The following is a 19,679-nucleotide window of genomic DNA, read 5'->3' as shown; positions in this document are numbered from 1 at the left end:
TAAACACATCCTGAATTTTTGGAGACCTTTGTTAACTTCCAGAGAACAGAGTAAGTTTACTTTTACACTTTTGCCAGTAGTCTCATTGCTTTTATGAAGAAGAGGATTTTCAGAGGTTCTTCACAACACTTTCACGGATGTCACTCAGAAGTAACTACTTTGGATTCATACTTGTGCAGTGGTATGCTGGACGTGGCTTTCACTGGCTTGTGAGAATTGATTGTTAAATTTTCAGGAATTTTGTAAGCCAGCTTTTTTTTTAAGTTTATTTGCTTATTTTGAGAGAGAGAGAGAGAGAACAGGAGGCGCAGAGAGAGAGAGAAGGAGAGAGAAACCCAAGCAGGCTCTGCACTGTCAGCATAGAGCCCAATATAGAGCTCAGTCTCACAAACTGTGAGATCATGACCTGAGCCAAAACCAAGAGTTGGATGCTTAACCAGCTGAGCCACCCAGGTGCCTGTGCAAGCCAGTTTTTAGACACAGCCATTATTAAAAACTAAATTATATAAACTTAAATAAGGTTAAAACATAGGTAATACATATTTAAAATTCATTAATTCCTAATTATTTTACTACATTCTTTGCTCTTGAAGTTATTTACATCTGTTGTTATCTGTATGGTAAAAATACTATGTTATATATGCTACTGTATATCTCTTATTAACTCTGCATTCAGTGATGTCACATTGGTATCTTAAAGTCAAACATGGTGGGAGTGTTTACACCACAGAAATTGGAAAACACTACATATTGGGGCTTTTTTTTTTGTCTTTTGAACTTTATGGCTTTTAAAAAATGTTTATGGGGGCACCTGGTTGGTTCAGTCGGTTAAGCATCTGACTCTTGGTTTCAATTCAGGTCATGATCTCACAACTTGTCAGATTGAGCGCTGCATCGGGCTCAGTGCTGATGGTGCAGAGTCTGCTTGGGATTCTTTCTCTCCCTCCCTGCTCCTCCCCTGTTTGCATTCTCTAAATAAGCAAACAAACTTTCAAAAAAATAAAAAAATTTTTATGGCTTTAAAAATTGCATTATTGGGGCGCCTGGGTGGCGCAGTCGGTTAAGCGTCCGACTTCAGCCAGGTCACGATCTTGCGGTCCGGGAGTTTGAGCCCCGCGTTGGGCTCTGGGCTGATGGCTCAGAGCCTGGAGCCTGTTTCCGATTCTGTGTCTCCCTCTCTCTCTGCCCCTCCCCCGTTCATGCTCTGTCTCTCTCTGTCCCAAAAATAAATAAACGTTGAAAAAAAAAATTAAAAAAAAATTGCATTATTAAACATAATAAGTTTAATTCATTGCAAATTATTACCCATATTATCCACTTAATTAAATGGGTAAATTAAATTACCATTCCAATTAAAAAAAATCTTAGAAATAGAGTTTGATCCCTTTTCCTCCACCCATATCAAAGTATTTCCTTTATACTTTTCAAATATCTATCTGTATCCACAACCCATAATTTGTATCGTTCTTCATGTTCAAATTTTTATATTAATGGTATCATCTGTTGTCCACCTTTTTTTTTTTGTATTGAAGTTTTATTCTGCTTTTGTGTCTCCCTTTTTTGGTAGCTGTACATTTTATTTCCATGTGCTTAATGGTTATCTTTAATATTGTAATATATTAGGTTGAACCATATGAGATTGATAATATTTTATAGATAAAGAGTTGAATATTAGGAATTTCATGTAGTTCATCCTAATAAAATCTAAACAAGTCTAAAATTAATTTTTATCTCTACTTCAGTAAAGTTTCTTTGCTTCATCACTTCCCTTCCATCTTACACATTATTGTTATCCAATAATTTAGTTCCTTTAAGAGTAGGTATTTTCGGGGCGCCTGGGTGGCGCAGTCGGTTAGGCGTCCGACTTCAGCCAGGTCACGATCTCGCGGTCCGTGAGTTCGAGCCCCGCATCATCAGGCTCTGGGCTGATGGCTCAGAGCCTGGAGCCTGTTTCCGATTCTGTCTCCCTCTCTCTCTGCCCCTCCCCCGTTCATGCTCTGTCTCTCTCTGTCCCAAAAATGAATAAACGTTGAAAAAAAAAATTTTTTTTTTAAAAAAGAGTAGGTATTTTCTTATTACATTATTTATTGCATTGAGATATTTTGTTTTTTAATCATTACAATCAATGTTTGCTTATATTTATCCACATGTATACCAGTTTCCTTGCCTATCCTTCCTTCTCGCAATTTGGATCTTTGTGGATCTTTCTTTTTCTTTCTTTCTTTCTTTCTTTCTTTCTTTCTTTCTAAAGATATTCTTGGCAAGTTCCTTTAGTGAGGATCTGTTAATGAACTCAGTTTTTGTTTGTCTGAAAAGGCCCTCATTTATTAATCCTAATGCTTCTTGGTATTCTAGTTTGACAGTAACTTTTTATCTGTAGGAATCCTGAATGGTCTATGTCCTTCTTGACATTTGTCCTGTCAAAGATTGATATTTGTTTCTTCTTGGCATCCTACATTACTCTCAATCTGGGACTACTTTTAGTAAATTTCCTGACTGAGGTTTTCCCAGATCAGGCTGATATTGTACATTGAACCCGAAAGTGATGTGTAGGTTAAGTGTGGGATTATAAATTCTCAAGGGACACATTTTCCCCATACACAGAGCCCCTGCTTTTCCCTATTCCAGTGGGTAGATTTTTTTGGTCAATCCTTTTACTGAAGATGGGTTTAATAAGGGCACTTAGCATATTTAGTAGGGGTGTCACTGTTCCAATGTCATATCTTGCTCAAGTCTTATCTCCTAATCTCAAAGTGTTTCATAAAAGACAATAAGAGGGGCGCCTGGGTGGCTCAGTCAGTTAAGCGGCCGACTTCAGCTCAGGTCACGATCTCACGGTCCGTGAGTTCGAGCCCCGCGTCGGGCTCTGGGCTGATGGCTCAGAGCCTGGAGCCTGCTTCCGATTCTGTGTCTCCCTCTCTCTCTGCCCCTCCCCCGTTCATGCTCTGTCTCTGTCTCAAAAATAAATAAAACGTTAAAAAAAAATTAAAAAAAAAAGACAATAAGAATGGGAGATGCCCCAGCGTTACTTCAGTTATCGGTATACCATTCTGATTTTCAGTTGTTTCTTCACTTTTGCCCTTTGGGAATTTCCCTTTCATCTATAAGCTCCGCTAAGCATTTCAAGGGATGTTTATTTTTATCCAGCATTTGTAGGCATTTTGTTTAAGGAAACTTCTCAAGTTTTATAGTTTGTCACATTGTAAACAATCACACCTATATAATCTGTATAGTGAATAGTCACACCTACATAACTGGGCTCCACAGAAAAAGAGAACCCCAACACATGCTCTCTGTTCATGCCTTGGTTTTGAACCACATGCACTCATTTTTTTTTGATCCAAACACCTAGTTGCTTATTAGCTACCAACTTTGATCTTAAAGAAAGGACTATATCTGGATTGGTTAAAGGAATGGGAGGGCATTGAGATATAGAAGGGGCAGAATGAGAGAAGGCTGAGGAATAAGAAGACATAATACTTGTGAACCAAATGACTCCATTGGATTATTTCATAGAGTGAAGCTAGAGAGATGTAAGAGTAGGCAGTGGGAAGGTTGACAGAATGTCTGCAGAGCTAGGTTTACATTTTATTTAATGGATGAGGCATAGCCACTTGAGATATTTATGCAGGAGATTGATGTGTCTGACAAAGATTATCCAGATTATGGGCATAAGATATATAGGAGTACTAATTTATGAGTGTGCCACGTTGGAGAGGTTTTTTTTTCCCTTCAACAATGGATTTAGCACATTGTACCTTCCTCATATAAGACTGTATGCATTAATATTACTATGAATGTTATCCTTTGTTTAAGGAAACTTAAGGACACAGAAATTATATAACTTACATAGACACAGAGCAAAAAAATGTGAAATCAAATAGTAAACCCAGGTCACATTCTAACTTTATTTCCCATTCCTTCCTCATATATCATGATTCCTCTTAAACTTTAAGGTTAAAAACTACAAAACTGGAAAATACAAACTGCAAAACTGAGGAGGTGCCATTGATGATAAGTTGCCATAAGTTTAGTTTTTAGGATAAGCAAGAGGAGGTGTTCTAGAACTGGTTGGAGGGATAAGAACTAGGAAAGGTAAGAGGAAAAGCTGAGTTGTTCATCTAGAACTCATCTGTATAGAGCTAAAAGGACAGAATCAAAGCCATGGAGTCCTCATCGATATAATGGAGACAGTTAACATTACCTAACTCACAGAGTTGGTCTAAAGATTAACATACTGTGCTAGACATGGTGTAGGCACTCAATAAATGAAGCTGTTATTGTTAAATCAGTAGTAGTGTGGGTGGAAAGGAGACTATTGAAAACCATTAAGAAGGTGAAATTGACAGGATAAGGAAACTTACTAGGTTTAGCAGGTGAGGGAGAAGTCTAGGATGGATAAATGGGTACACAGTGGTGCTGTTCACTGAGATTGGGTATATCGGAGTAGGAACAGATATGTTTGTGTTTGGGGCAAAGACTGGGTAGAGAAAATGATTAATTCTTTTGGGGTATGTTGAACTTTTTTTTAAAACAACTTTCTGTATGGTTTAAGTTCACAAGTCTTATTTTTTTTAATGTTTATTTTTGAGAGAGAGAGAGAGCGTGTGAGCAAGTGGGGGAGGGGCAGAGAGTGAGAGAGAGAGAGAGAGAGACACAGAATCCGAAGTAGGCTCCAGGCCCTGAGCTGTCAGCACAGAGCCTGACACAGGGCTCGAACCCACAAACTGTGAGATCATGACCTGAACTGAAGTCAGACGCTTAACCGACTGAGCCATCCAGGTGCCTCTGAACCTAAACTTTTGTTAGGGCATCTAGATAGAGATGTAGCAGACATTTAGATTCATGGGTCTGGGCACTGTCACATTTTAGGTGGGTAACCTTAAACAAGTTATTTAGCCTCTTTGTGCCTCAATTTAATCACCTATAAAAAGAGAATAATGTCTGTTTGTCATAGGTTGATGTAAGAGTATGGCATGGGTGGGGCGCCTGGGTGGCGCAGTCGGTTAAGCGTCCGACTTCAGCCAGGTCACGATCTCGCGGTCCGTGAGTTCGAGCCCCGCGTCGGGCTCTGGGCTGATGGCTCAGAGCCTGGAGCCTGTTTCCCATTCTGTGTCTCCCTCTCTCTCTGCCCCTCCCCCGTTCATGCTCTGTCTCTCTCTGTCCCAAAAATAAATAAACGTTGAAAAAAAAAATTTAAAAAAAAATATATAATTAAAAAAAAAAAAAAAAGAGTATGGCATGGGTTGGAAAGAATACATTTTTTAAATGTATGCAACTTGCCTTCATGCAAATTCATTCTTTTCTCTGAATCAGTCTGAATCAGTATTTCTCAGTGTCATTCATGGTTCTCTTCCATCACAGTCACCTAGAGTACTTGTTTAAAATGCATATTCTTTCTCTCCCTCATTCTCCCCACCTACTGAATCAGAATCTCTTACCGGGTGGGACCTGGAAAATAATATACTTCATGGGGTTGCTTTGAATACAAATATGTTCATCTTGGTAAAGCCTCTACCACAGCGACTTTCACATGGCAGATACCTGATTTTTTTTTTTAACAATACAATTCCAAAGTTTCCTTTCACTTGCATCTCCTATATTTCATAACACACATCTGAAGACTTAGTTATTCCATACCAAATGCTTATCCCCTTACAAACTTACCATGATCTTTTATTCCTCAGTACCTTTGCTAAAACCATTCCCTTTACTTGGAATGACCTGCTTTCCTTTATACCTGCTGAAATTTTATATATTCTTTAATTCTTAGCCTTTGTATTATTTCCTCTATGATAATCCTTGTGAGAATAAGCTGCTAACTCTCTTCTCAGTATTTCTGCAATACTTTGTGCCTCTATATTGTAGCACTTAGTGCAGTCCACCTGTATTATAATGAGTGTGTATTTATCTGTTTCCCTCATTAAATGGTGAACTCCCAAATGGCAAGAACTATGCATTTTAGCACAGGACCTGTAAAGTGGGATCTCAATAAATGTTTGCTGCATTGAATTTGTCATTATGGATATCATTAAACATTTTGGGGGGAACACCTGGGTGGCTTCGTCAGTTAAGCATCCAAATTCAGCTCAGGTCATCATGGGTTCAAGCCCCCATCAGGCTCTGCACTGGCAGCACGGAGCCTGTTTGGGATTCTCCCTCTCTGCCCCTCCCTTGCTCGTGCTCTCTCTGTCTCTCTCAAAATAAATAAATAAACTGAAAAAAGAAAGCCAAACCAGGTAGCAGCCACCCAGGGAGAACTAAAGTAAATGGGGAAACTTTACTCCAACTTTCAATTTTGAAAAATGTCCTACACAACAGCCGTATGAATGGCACAATATATTCCCCTACACCCTTAATCTAAATCCTCAAGTTAACATTTACCATGTATTTTTTTCTCTAAACACACAGACACTTCCCTTCCCTCCCCTGAATCACTTGAGACTAAACGTCAGATATTGTATTTCAGCATTGCCTTCCTAAGAACATGAACATTTTCTTACATAGCTACAATATATCATTATCACAAATAAGATTATTATCTTTGGTACAGTAATATTATCTAATATACATTCTATCTTCAAATTTCCCTAAAGTCTCAAATATCCTTTATAACTTTTGTTGGTTTTGCAGTTTTATTTTTATATATAATACAGGCAATAGATATAAAGTAGAACTTAGTTCTCAGAGAATTGGCCAGACTGGAGGTTCTCGTGCCCAGGTCAGTGCTACCTAAGGAAAGGTAGATGAGCTGAGTGAGGTCCCTAAGCCTTTCTGCTTTTGCATTTGTTTGCTTTTGCTTTTGTTTTCCCATTCACCTTCCAAACCTGGTTGACAACATAAAGCCTGTGTTGAGCTTCTTCTGTGCTGAACCTCTTCTCATTTTTTTAAATTTTGAAAAATTTCAAACCAACAAAACAAACTGGAAAAAAAAAAAAAGAACAAGCACTTGTATACCATCAGCCTATATTCACCAGTTAACACTCTGCCACATTGACATTGACTTTGTCTTTATATGGCACACATACTACCCCTCTCCCTTTGTCTCTCTTTCACTAATTTTTTTAAGTTTATTTATTTGGAGAGAGAGAGCATGAGCAGGGGAGGGATAGAGAGAGAGTCCCAAGCAGGCTCTGCACTCCATGCTGAGCCAGCGCAGCGCTCGATTTCATGACTGAGATCCTGACCTGAGCCAAAATCATGAGTGGGACGCTTAACTGACTGAGTCACCCAGGCACCCCACCCCCACCTCAATAATTATTTTTGCTGAATTATTTGAAAGTAAGTTACTGACATTGTGATACTTGATAGTTCACATGAGCCCTAAGTACTGCAGAATGTATCTACTAAAACAAAGCCATTCTGCCATACATAATCACAGTATTATACTCAAAAAACTCAGCATTGATAAAATATTAAGTAATATCAACTCCATAGTCAAACTGTAACAATTGTTCCAATTAAATAATGTCTTTTATAGTTGGCTTTCCTTGCCAATCCAAGATCCAATCAAGGGTCGGTCATGCTTTACATTTTGTTGTCCTGTTTCTTGTTGTTGTCCTATTTCTTTAGTCTGTTAATCAAGTCAGTTCCTCCCCAGTTTTTTACTTTTATGACACAGATATTTTTGAAGTGTCCAGGCCAATTATTTTGTAGAATAGTCTACAATTTAGATTTATCTGATTCTTTTCCATCATGGTTAGATGCAAGTTAATCATTTTGGGCATAAGTGCTTCATAGGTGGTTATATCTTACGTGCATCATATCTGAAGGCACATAAAGTCTGTCTGCCCCTTTATTGATGAGGTTATGTTTGATCTGTGTTTAAGATGGTGGTAAAGGTAGAGTGCCTGGGTGGCTTAGTCATTAAGCATCTGACTTTGGCTCAGGTCATGATCTCGGTTCATGAATTCAAGTCCCACATCAGATGAGCTCGAGCCCTGCTTCAGGTGAGCATGAGTCCCGTTTTGGGCCAGCCCTGCTTCTCTCTCTCTCTCTCTCTCTTCTGCCCCTCCTGGGATTTTTTCTGTCTCTACCCCTCACTCACTTGCACCCTTGCTCTCTCTCAAGGAAAAAAAAAAGGATTAAAAAAAAGATGGTGGTAAAGGTACATTTTTCCATTCGTAATCAATAAACAATCTGTAGAGTAATGATTTGAAACTTTGTAATATCTTGTTCAAACACCCAGCAACCTTTTCATCAAGTGGTTTTAGCATTAACCACTGATCCTTGCCTGAATTTATTACTAAATTAGTGGCTGCAAAATGATGATGCTTCTGTCATTCCTTCTACATTCATTAGCTGGATTCTTCTGTAATGTAGCTTTTCTTCTGCCACTCCCACCCTTTTTAGTATCACTACAGGCTCATGTTTTCTTTTTTTATTTATTGTGTACTATGTTCTTAATGTGTTTCAAAATTCATATGTTGAATCCTAACACCTAAAGATGATGGTATTAGGGGTTGGGGTCTTTGGGTGCTTGAAGGTGTAGCCCTCATGAATGGGATTAGTGCCTGAGAAAAGGGGCTACAGAAATATTCCTTCCACCACATGAGAATAAAGAAAGCATTGACTACAAACCAGGAAGAGGGCCTTCACCAAAACTCAACCATTCTGATGCCTTGATCGTGGATTTCTAGCTTCCAGAACTGTGAGAAATTCCTATTATTTATAAGCTACGTACTTTGTAGCTTTCTGTTACAGCGGCTTGAACACAGTAATGTTTTAATCCACTGCCATTGGTAATATTTTTGAGGTTTAAATTGTCCCAAATTTGACCAGTGTTCTTTTGACACGTTCCCAACAGTTTTTTTACCATTGCCTTGTTTTCTGGCATAGCAAGATATATTATCTCTTGATTCAGCCATTTCTTCAAAGAGCCATGGTTGCTTTTAGTGAAGAATGGGATCTAGAAATCAAGAGCTGGATGTTAGGTGTGTTCATTGTTATTGAGATGTCACTACATCTATGCCTTTCAGTATACACAGCCAGAAAATGTGTGTGTGTGTGTGTGTGTAATGAATTCATAAAACCTCCAGTTTAATCTAATACCTCAAGATTCTTTCTCTTATTCCCCCATTCCATATCTGTGCTTTCCTTCTCCCATGGAGAAACCTAATTCCCCAAAGCATCGGTAGAATTACATATTTGCTGTGTTTTTCTATGAACACAAAATAATTTTGAAATTACTACACCAATATTATAACTAACATCAAAATCACAAAATAAACTTTGAGATCTTTATAGGCATTTTTGTACTTGGAACACATCTCCTTTAGGTGTACAATCAGAACACCGTTAACAAGCTTACTTCGTGTATCGTTTCCTTTTTGTTGTATCATCAATTTCAGAAGATTGAGTTCATTTGTTTCTGTTGGCATACTGTGTGAGGGTCTCCCTACTTCCTGTCTTTGCTGATTTAATTTTTTTTTTTTATTTTTTTTTCAACGTTTATTTATTTTTGGGACAGAGAGAGACAGAGCATGAACGGGGGAGGGGCAGAGAGAGAGGGAGACACAGAATCGGAAACAGGCTCCAGGCTCTGAGCCGTCAGCCCAGAGCCTGACGCGGGGCTCGAACTCACGGACCGCGAGATCGTGACCTGGCTGAAGTCGGACGCTTAACCGACTACGCCACCCAGGCGCCCCTGATTTAATTTTTTGAATGTAAAACATTTACATGGTTTAGAAGTCAAAACAATTTAACAAGGTACACTTAGAAAAATCTCACTCCTTTCCCTATCTTTTCCATCCCATACCTACTTCACTCCAATAGGTCAGTAACTATTTTTATTAGTTTATGGTTTCTCTCTTCTGTATTTTAATAGTAAGCAAATATACACATACACCTACCCACATACGTACATACATACATCTTTTTTCTTATAACACCCTTCTTACACAAAAGGTAGCATATCTTGCCCTTTTTTTCTCTTTCACTTAACAATATATACTGAAAATCAAGATATCAGTTCTTAGAGATATTCTTTTTTCTTTTGTACAGCTATAGAGTAATCCACTATGTGAATGTGATACTGTTTCTTCAATTTATCCTATGGATGGGCACTTAGATTGCTTTCAATATTTTGCTATTATATATAGTGCTACAATGAATAACCTTGTATATGTATATGGTTTCTTGTGTCATCGGAGGTGTATCTTCAGCATGTAGGCTTAGAACTAGGATTGCTGGTTAAAGTATAAATGTAAATGTAGACTTGTTAGATGTTGTCAAATTCCCCTTTATAGAGTTTATACTATATGTTAGTGTTACCAACAATTTATGAGGCCAGTTTTGAAATGTAGAAATGATTTAAATTGTTAGTAAAAATGAAAAGCATGTCCTATTGCTTTCTTTATTCAAGTCAAAGTTAAATAACAGAAGATGGAACCTACCAAGAATGAAAGAAAGGACTCTGGTGATTCTTTGGAGTCTTTCAGAACCCTCTTTTGAAGCTCAAACAAGTTAATCTAGCATCCAAAAATGAATTTGGCATGTACTGTCATAATTCAACATTTAAAAATATATAGGGATTGCTTACAGGGTGCTAAATATTGTCTCAAAGCCTGACATACAGTCAAATCACCTGTCTCCTCCTTCAGGGAAATGGGGGAATTAGGCAAAGAGAACATTGTAATAAATGCTATAATACATGAACCAAAAGAGTTGCAATGGGAGCAGAAAGGAAGAAGCACGTAAAACTGCCTGAGTATTCACAGAAGGTGTGATCTTTGACCTGATTTTTTTAAATGTTTATTTACTTTTGAGAGAGAGAGTGTGAGCAGGCAAGGGGCAGAGAGAGGGAGACACAGAATCTGAAGCAGGCTCCAGGCTCTGAGCTGTCAGCACAGAGTCTGATGCGGGGCTCGAACTCCCAAGCTGTGAGATCATGACCTGAGCTGAAGTCAGACGCTCAACCGACTGAGCCACCCAAGTGCTCCTGACCTGAATCTTGAAGGGTAAACAAGGGAACTTCCCAGGTAAACAAGGGAACTACCAGGGAAAGTGTGTGCATAGGCATAGAAGGGTGGGGGAAATGCTAGAGTAGAATCATGGGGCGGGGAGGGCTCCTGGGTGTCTTGGTTGAGCAACCAACTTTGGCTCAGGTCATGATCTCACAGTTCATGGGTTTGAGCCCTGTGTCGAGCTTTGTGCTGACAGCTTCAGGCCTCAAGCCTGCTTTGGATTCTGTGTCTCCCTCTCTCTCTGCCCTTCCCGTTTGTGCCCTGTCTCTCTCTCAAAACAAATAAACATTAAAAAAAAATTTTTTTTTAATCATGGGAAGAGCTCCTCAATTGGTCAGCAGTGTCTACAAACATTTATTTTCATAGGAGACTCTATCATATGGGTAGTTGGGGCTAGATGGACATGTAAGGCTCCTCCAAGCCGTAGATCCTATCACTTTGAGACTAATACGTAGACTTAAATCTTATTCATGGATTAAATTTTAAAGTCAGCACTTAAGATGAAAATTGCTTAGGGGCTCCCGGGTGGCTCAGTTGGTTGAGCGTCTGACTTTGGCTCAGGTCATGATCTCACTGTCCGTGAGTTCGAGCCCTGCATCGGGCTCTGTGCTGACAGCTTGAAGCCTAGAGCCTGTTTCAGATTCTGTGTCTCCCTCTCTCTCTGCCCCTACCCTCCTCATGCGCACGCGCTCTCTCTCTCTCTCTCTCTGCAAAAATAAATAAACTTAAAAAAAAAAAAAGATGAAAATTGCTTAGAGTCAGATCCCTTCTAGAAGATCCCCTTAATGTTAGAACGTATGTGTTATCTTCCATACAGGACAAAGTAGTTCTTTTGCATTTAAGGTCCGTGTTGTATGAAGAATGCATACTGTAGGTTTAAACACTGGAAACACTTGATGAGACCAAAGTTTCACACTGGAAGCAGCAACTATGAAATTGAGATGGAAGGAATAACAGACGCATGACTGCCATCTCATGTTATGCCCTTTGAGTACAATGGCTGAATTACCATCACTATTTAAATAGTTCTTTTTTTTTCTAAAAACATATAGTTGAGGGGCGCCTGAGGTGGCCCAATCAGTTAAGTGTCTGACCTTTGACTTCGGTTCAAGTCATGATTTCATGGTTTGTGAGATCGAGTCCGTGCTGGGCTCTACACTGACAGTGTGGAGCCTGCTTGGGACTCTCTCTCCCTCTCTCTGCCCCTCCCCTGCTCATGCTCTCTCTCTCTCTCTCCAAATAAATAAACATCTAAAAATCGAACAAAAACTATATAGTTGAATTCCCATAAGGTAGATGTCTCTATGGCTCCCTGTGTATATTCTACATAGAAGACATAGTCCCTTGGGGTCTAGTGTAGTTAACTCCTTCATATATGTTCTACCCAAATGATTCACAACTAGTCATGGTTTAGTTTAAGAATGGGTCTGTGGATCTGTTAGGTTAAAGAAGAAGCTGCTGTGTATATTAGAAATCCCAAAATCTAGTGGCTTAAAGAAAATAGAAATATATTTCTGTCTTATTAGTGTGGCCCACCTAAGCTGGGGGGGGGGGGCAAGGAGAACAGCTCTGGGGGAACTGCCAGGGGCCCATGTTTTTTTTCCTCTGTTGCTCTACCATCTTCTAGAGCATTTGAGTGTCGGAGTTCTAACTTGAAAGGAAGGAGAAAGAGAAGAAAAGCTCACACCTAATGTCTTAAGGCCCAAACCTAGATGTTGTGTCATTTCTTCTGCTCCTATTCCATTGAATTTTATATTGGTGAGAGCACAGTCACATTGCCATACCTGGCTGCAAGGGAAAACAGGAAGTGGAGTCTCTGGCTGGGCAGCAGAGGTAGAATAGGTTTTGAAAGAACTCTCAGTCTTGCCAGTAGGAGATGTGAGGGCAAGTGTAAGGGACATTTGGAAAATATTCCCACTCTTCGAAGTTAATGAAGAAGCATATTACTAGACCGCCTGTTTTTCATATTCTGATAATTTTATTTGTATAAAACCTGTTGCCTTTGCAATTCCATGTAATTTCTATTGTGCATTTAAAATTTTCATTTTGAGAATGGGGCTGTAGGCTTTGCCATATTGCCAGAGCAGGCTGTGTCACCAAAAACAAAAACGAAACACAAATTTGCCTCTGCCCTGGTCGAGATAGGAAGACCATTTAAGAGGCTCTTAATTCAGGCAAATGATAATGAGAATGTGACTTAGGCAGTGTCCACAGGGGACAGATTGAAGAGATCCTTTAACCCTCACTCGCAGAATCTGCTTTTCTCAGCAACACAGCCAGATAACAGCAATTGCCACTAACCATTTATTTCAGCAGGAGGAAATGCTTCCTTGAAAGCGTAATTTAGGAATGTTTTCTTTTTAAACTTAACATAAAATAAGAGGAAATGTCCCAGCCATGTAAGATGCCACTCTGTCGTTTAGCCGGTATAATGGATATTATTATTAGCTGGACATTTCCCCACAATTAACAGCTTTCCCTCAAGAAAAAACAATAAGATTTTACAACTTCACATGGTGTGACGGAAAGCCTCTTAAAGAAGAGGAACAGAATCAGACACTCATGCAGGGAAGACAGCCTTGTGGTTTGCCCCAAGGGATTGGAAGAAGCGGAGGAGTCGCTGGTGGCAGGTTGAGGACACCTCAATAACAGACTGATGCTCCAATCACAGGCCTCTGCACAAAGCTGTGAGTAATCACCCACCAATGCCGGGATCCACAGGCTGTTGCAGAGTTATCTTTCACTGCTCTGTACGTGACACCCTGGGCCTGCAGTATTGCACACAGCAGCCACATTTGTCACTTGAGTTCCATTGATCCAGCAACTCTGATGGGTTGCGGCTGTCTTCAGTCTCTGAATCTCCCAAGGATTATGGTTTTGCACTTTTACTGACCTTTCACTTGATTTTGAGCAGTGGCCTTGTTTCCTTTTACTAGAATGTGAGCTCTTAGAGTCTGGGGATCATGATGCTCCTCAAAGTAGATGCAATTCTTTGTTAGATGAAGCAATCTTTCAATATTTCAGTTAAGTGCGTTTACTTGAGGAAGGCGAAGCTCCCCAACCTGATGTGTAATTCTATTAAATATTTACCTTGGTTATTGCCCCAGAAGATTATTTTAAGTCCTGTATAGCATAACTGCGGTGCAGGGCGGTTCTAGGATTAATCAGAGCCATGGAACTAAAAACACATCTAATCCTTTTACATTTCTTTAAGAACTAATCATTGTAATCAAGTGAAAAAAAATCCCTTTTTATCTTGCCTTTTAAAAATTTATGAACCGAAATAACTTTTACAAAAAAAGAATCTATTCTCCCCCAGTCTCCTCTGATCTTTGTGGAGAACCAGTGAAGCTGGAGGCAGAGGTACCGTTCAGAGCCACCTGGGCCCGAGGCCTGCATCCTCGCCCCAAATGAGGAATATACCCTTCCTGCCGACCAGTTTGGTTCACTCTTTGACATGCAGGTGTTCCAACTTTTCATAGTCCCTTAAGTGTAAGCTCATACAGTCTTAAGTGTCAGCTCCTTAGAAAGATGCTGATGACATAAGTCTGAATAAAAACGTGTAATAGTGAGAGAGACTGGCTTCCTTATCAGCCCTGGAACATTCACTAACGGGGTGAAGGATGTCAGCAGCACTTGCACACCCTATAAGGAATCAAGAGCCATGGAGAAAGCCGGCAAAGATACACTGCATCTAGTTCCACTTGGTGTAGCCACTTGGCATCTGTTTTGTTTCCTTGGCTAACTAAATGAGGAAGCAGTGAGTTGTATGTGTGCCTATATGTGGTCTCTTCCTGCTAATCTATAACCTGCCTATACTACTACACTTAAAAAAAAAAAAATTATGGGGTGCCTGGGTGGCTCAGTCGGTTAAGTGTCTGACTGACTCAGGTCGTAACTTCACGGTTCATGGGTTGGAGCCCTGCATCATGCTCTATGCTGACAGCTCAGAGCCTGGAGCCTGCTTTGGATTCTGGGTCTCCCTCTCCCTTTTTGCCCCTACTGTTGCTGTCTCTCTCACACAAATAAACAAATGTTTAAAAAATTAAAAAAAAAAAAAAAAAAAAAAAAAAAAATATATATATATATATATATATATATATATATATATATATATATATGTATTCTGCAATTGTTACATGAAGTAACCTATAAATGTCTATTAGGACAAATTGATAGTGTTGCCCAAATCCTCCATTTCCTTACTGACTTTTTGTCTATTTGTTCTAGAATTACTGAGAGAGAGTTGTTAAAATTTCTAACTATGGTGGTGGGGTCTGTTTCTCCTCTTAGTAGTTATTTTTGTCTTACATTTTGTAGCTTTTTTACTAAGAGTATACAGATTTGGAGTTGTTATATTTTTGTTGATGAATTGGCCTTTTAAGCATCATGATATGACACTGCTTATCTGTAGTAATATTTCTTAAGGTCTACTTAATCTGATATTAGTATAACCACACCACTTTTCTTACTGTGTGTTTATGTGTTTTTTCATCCTTATACTTTCAACCTGTGTTTTTTTATTTAAAGTGCATACCTTATAAGTAGTGTTTAGTTGGATCTTGCTTTTTAATCTAGACAATCTTTACCTTCAACTCTTTAGTCCACTTAATGTTATTATTGATATAGCTATGTTTTATTTTTTATGTTTATTTTTGAGAGAGAGAGAGAGAGAGAGAGCAGGAGAGGGGCAAAGAGAGGAGGAGACACAGAATCCGAAGCAGGCTCCAGGCTCTGAGCTGTCCGCACAGAGCCTAACGTGCAGCAGCCACCCAGGGGCACCGGTATAGCTATGTCTAAGAGTTTCAATTGTCATTTGTTTTTTGTTTGACCTCATGTTTCCCATTCCTTCCGGCGTTAATCAACTATTTGTTAAATATTCCATTCTGGGGATGTCTGGGTGGCTAAGTCGGTTAAGTGTCCAACTTTGACTCAGGTCATGATCTCATGATTTGTGGGTTTGAGCCCCACATCAGGCTTTGCTGACAGCTCAGAGCCTGGAGCCTGCTTTGGATCTGTGTCTCCCTCTCTCTGCCCCTCTGCTGCTCTCACTCTGTCTCTCAAAAAGGAATAAATGTTAAAAAAAAAATTTAGGGATGCCTGGGTGGCTTAGTTGGTTGGGCGTCCAACTTCAGCTCAGGTCATGATCTCATGGCTCATGAGTTCGAGCCCCGCATTGGCCTCTGTGCTGACAGCTCAGAGCCTGAAGCCTACTTCGGATTCTGTGTCTCCCTCTCTTTGCCCTTCCCCTGCTCATGCTCTGTCTCTCTCTCCTTCAAAAATAAACATTTAAAAATTAAAAAAAAAATTTTAAATATTCCATTTGTCTCTTCTGTGATTTTTTTAGCTTCTGTTTGTGTGAGAGAGACAGAAACAGAAAGAGAGAGATTGCTCTAGGGAAGATTCAGGTTCACACTTAAACTAATAAATATTCTACCTGCAGTGAGCAACACAACTGTGTGTGGTCATTAGGTTTATTTCTTTCAAACTTCAAGAAAGTTGCTCCTTGGTTTATGGTATTCGAACAAAATGCTTTAAACTGAAAGTTACACGTTTCAGTTCAAATCCCAGCTCCACCACCTAAAACTTGTGTCATCTTGGCCAATGTGTATATATTTTGTGAGCTTCAGTTTCCTTATCTATAAAATGAGAAAGGGTGTTTTAGTGCTACTTTATAGGATGACTACATAGATCATGTGAACTAATTTTTATAGCTGTATTATGAAAACTTTAACTATAAACACATAGGATATTATTTCAGGATTTAATGAAAAGACTGATTTGCTCTCTTTACACCTTAAAAAGTATATATAAATTTCAATCCTATCTCTTCTATCATCTTTCTAAATTGAAAAACCTTTCTTTCTTTGGTACACTTGTCTTCATGCTATTTTTGACAGTTCTTTCCTTGTACCATCTCCAACTATGATTGGGTACCCCTTCCACAACCACCGCATCAAGGCATACTTCTTTCTGCTCATACTTTAAGACCCAATTAAAACAGCATGTCATTTATGACAACTTCCCACTCGTATTTATTCCCTCTCTTCTGATATCTTCTCAACTCTATCTCATCCTACTGTAACTACTTCCACACATTCACTAACTTTGCCTGACTAAAACTCCTCCATTAACTATTTGGTTCATCTCAGTATTTCCAATGTTGAGTGTAGAGCCTGGTGCAGAGTAAGTGCGCAGTAAATACCTGTTGGCTGAATGAAAGGATAAAGATAGACGACTCAGGGAAGGACGGCTTTGGTCACTGATCTTCAGTGCTGAGAGTGTCATCCCTGTGAAGATACAGAATACGTGAAGCCCAGTAATTGTGCTCGTATTTATCAAACTCCCACTGTCCCATTTGCTGATGTGGAAGCAGTTCAGAAGCCACCATCCTTTAATGTTGGATTAATGTCACTAAACATCTTACCTTAAATATCCCTGGGAAACTCTGGGAAGACTTTATGTAGTGACAGGTTTTAAAGCATCAATGTAAGTTTTCCATAAGTGGGAAAGGAGCTCAGAAAAAGGTAAATTCTCTTGAAGTCTTTCCACAGTCCAAATTTTGGTTTAGTGTGCAAGTGCTTTCTTCTTCTACCCCCTCTTTCCACTCTCACCTGTGACACACCAGTCATACTGAATGACCTTTAGTTCTCCATGTTTTTCTTTCCTCTGAGCCTTTGTACATGCTATTCCCTCCACTTAGAATGCTTTGTTCCACTGATTTCCTGTTACCTGGCTAATTCTTGTGTGTCGTGTAGGTCTCAGCTTACATGTTACCTCCTCTGGGATGCCTTCAATGACCACTTGTCCCGACTCCCCAAGTCTGAATTAGGTGCTCTTTCTCTATGTTCTCACAACACCCTGAACTAACTTCCTTTAGCACTCATAAAAGTATTGAAATTTCTTTTTAGTCTTCTATATTTTTCACTAGACTTAGCATTGAATCTTCTATTATTCCGAGGGCCCTGAATGATGCTTGGCACAGAATAAACCTCAGTAAACATTTTCTCAATAAATTAATGGATGAATGAATGAATCCCACAAGAATCCCAACTGCAAAGAAAGCTTAAAATAATAGGTAGCTGATATACTTTCTCTTTCCATATCCAGCATTCTCCTGGTGTGCAGCCTGCAGATGTGGAGGAAGTTGTTAAGAAGGGTGTGCAGACTCTTGTGATTGGCCGAGGGATGAGTGAGGCCTTGAAGGTAGGTATTGGTGAGCACAGCATTCCTGAGGACAGCTGGTGACCTCTTGGACCATTACCTTAGAAATATGTCCTTCTTGGGGCGCCTGGGTGGCTCAGTTGGTTAAGCGTCCCACTTCGGCTCAGGTGATGATCTCACCGTTCGTGGGTTCAAGCCCTGCGTCTGGTTCTGTGCTGACAACTCAGAGCCTGGAGCCTGCTTCTCATTCTGTGTCTCCCTCTCTGCCCCTGCCCTGCTTATGCACTCTCTTTCAAAAATATAATAAAGGTTAAAAAAAAAAAAAATGTCCTTCTTGGGAGCTCATCTCAATATACCATGCACCCTCATTTTGCTGAGTCAGGAGTGGCCCAGGATAAAATAATGGATGTTAGTACTCTTCCTCATCAGGGTTGGACTCTCCAGTCTCAACCTAAGCCTAGGCCTGTGTTGTTTCAACTATTTTTCAGAAATTCTTCACTCCTGGAATTCTCAAGCTCGATAGCTATCAATATTCAGTTCTTTAGATTTCATAGTACTTCACTTTTTTATTGCATGACATTTTTATAATACTTTCTATTCTTCCCTTGAACACAATCAAGTTATGCCTTTTTTCCCTTTCAGAAAAAAAAAATTTATTTTTATTGTCCTTAAAGAAATAATACATGCTTATAGCAAAACAGGAGATGCAGAAATGTTGAAGTAGAAAAGTGAGAGCTCCCCACCCCGGTTTGTACATGTAATGTATACTGCTCCAGGTCTCTATGTAACTGCAAATACATACTCTTACACGTACAGATATACACGTACACACTTATAATCATTTTTTACATCAACAGGATCACATTGTACATATTGTTCTGTAACTTCCTACTGATGTTGTTACATTGTGGACAGCCTTTCACAGAAGTATATAGAGATCTACCTCATTCTTTCCTTTAGACAGATGTCCTAAAATACAGTTCCCTACTGATAAAGCTGCGATTCATTTATATTTTTTGTTTAACCTAGTTTTTTTCCCATTAAAATAATTCCTTTCTACAGGCTACTGTTATTATAAAGTTATTCAAACATATAAAAAATATAGGGTGTTTAAAAAATATTTCAGAACTCTTTCTGAGGCAGAGTCTAAATAAAATCTCCTTAAAATACTCAGCACAAGCCAGTTAAGAAAATATCCAATAATAGCTGCCACTATTGAGAATCTTTAATATAAATTAATTTACATTTATTCAGTGCCTTCTATGGGTCAGACACTATTCTAGGCACTGGAGACAACACGAAAAATGAGACAAACAAGGTTCATGGCCCTCTTGGAAATTAAAACAGTAGATAATTTCACATCGTAACAAATGTTGTGAAGAAAATAGTGACTTCTGAGGGGCTGCTCTAAATGCAGGAGTCAGGAAGGGTCTTTCTGAGGAGACATTTGAGCTGCCGTGTACATACAGTAGTTAACTTCATGCTCACACCACCCTGTGATGTTAGTTATTCCCATTTTATAGCGGAAGAAACTGGGGTTGAGAAACTTTA

At 39.3% G+C, this 19,679-nt stretch overlaps 1 protein-coding gene across 1 annotated transcript in view; it reads left to right on the top strand.

Moving 5' to 3' along the window:
• AAMDC (adipogenesis associated Mth938 domain containing) overlaps positions 1-19,679 on the top strand; it is a 31,578-nt gene that overhangs the window by 11,237 nt on the left and 662 nt on the right. The window contains exon 3 of the mRNA XM_045483875.1: positions 18,075-18,170. Coding sequence (XP_045339831.1) covers positions 18,075-18,170 — 96 coding nt within the window. The remainder of the gene's footprint in view (positions 1-18,074; positions 18,171-19,679) is intronic.

The sequence above is a fragment of the Leopardus geoffroyi genome, chromosome D1 (assembly GCF_018350155.1).
Source record: "Leopardus geoffroyi isolate Oge1 chromosome D1, O.geoffroyi_Oge1_pat1.0, whole genome shotgun sequence".
Classification (NCBI taxonomy): domain Eukaryota; kingdom Metazoa; phylum Chordata; class Mammalia; order Carnivora; family Felidae; genus Leopardus; species Leopardus geoffroyi.
The sequence above is the reverse complement of the archived record's forward strand: the minus strand, read 5'-3'. Positions and strand labels throughout refer to the sequence as shown.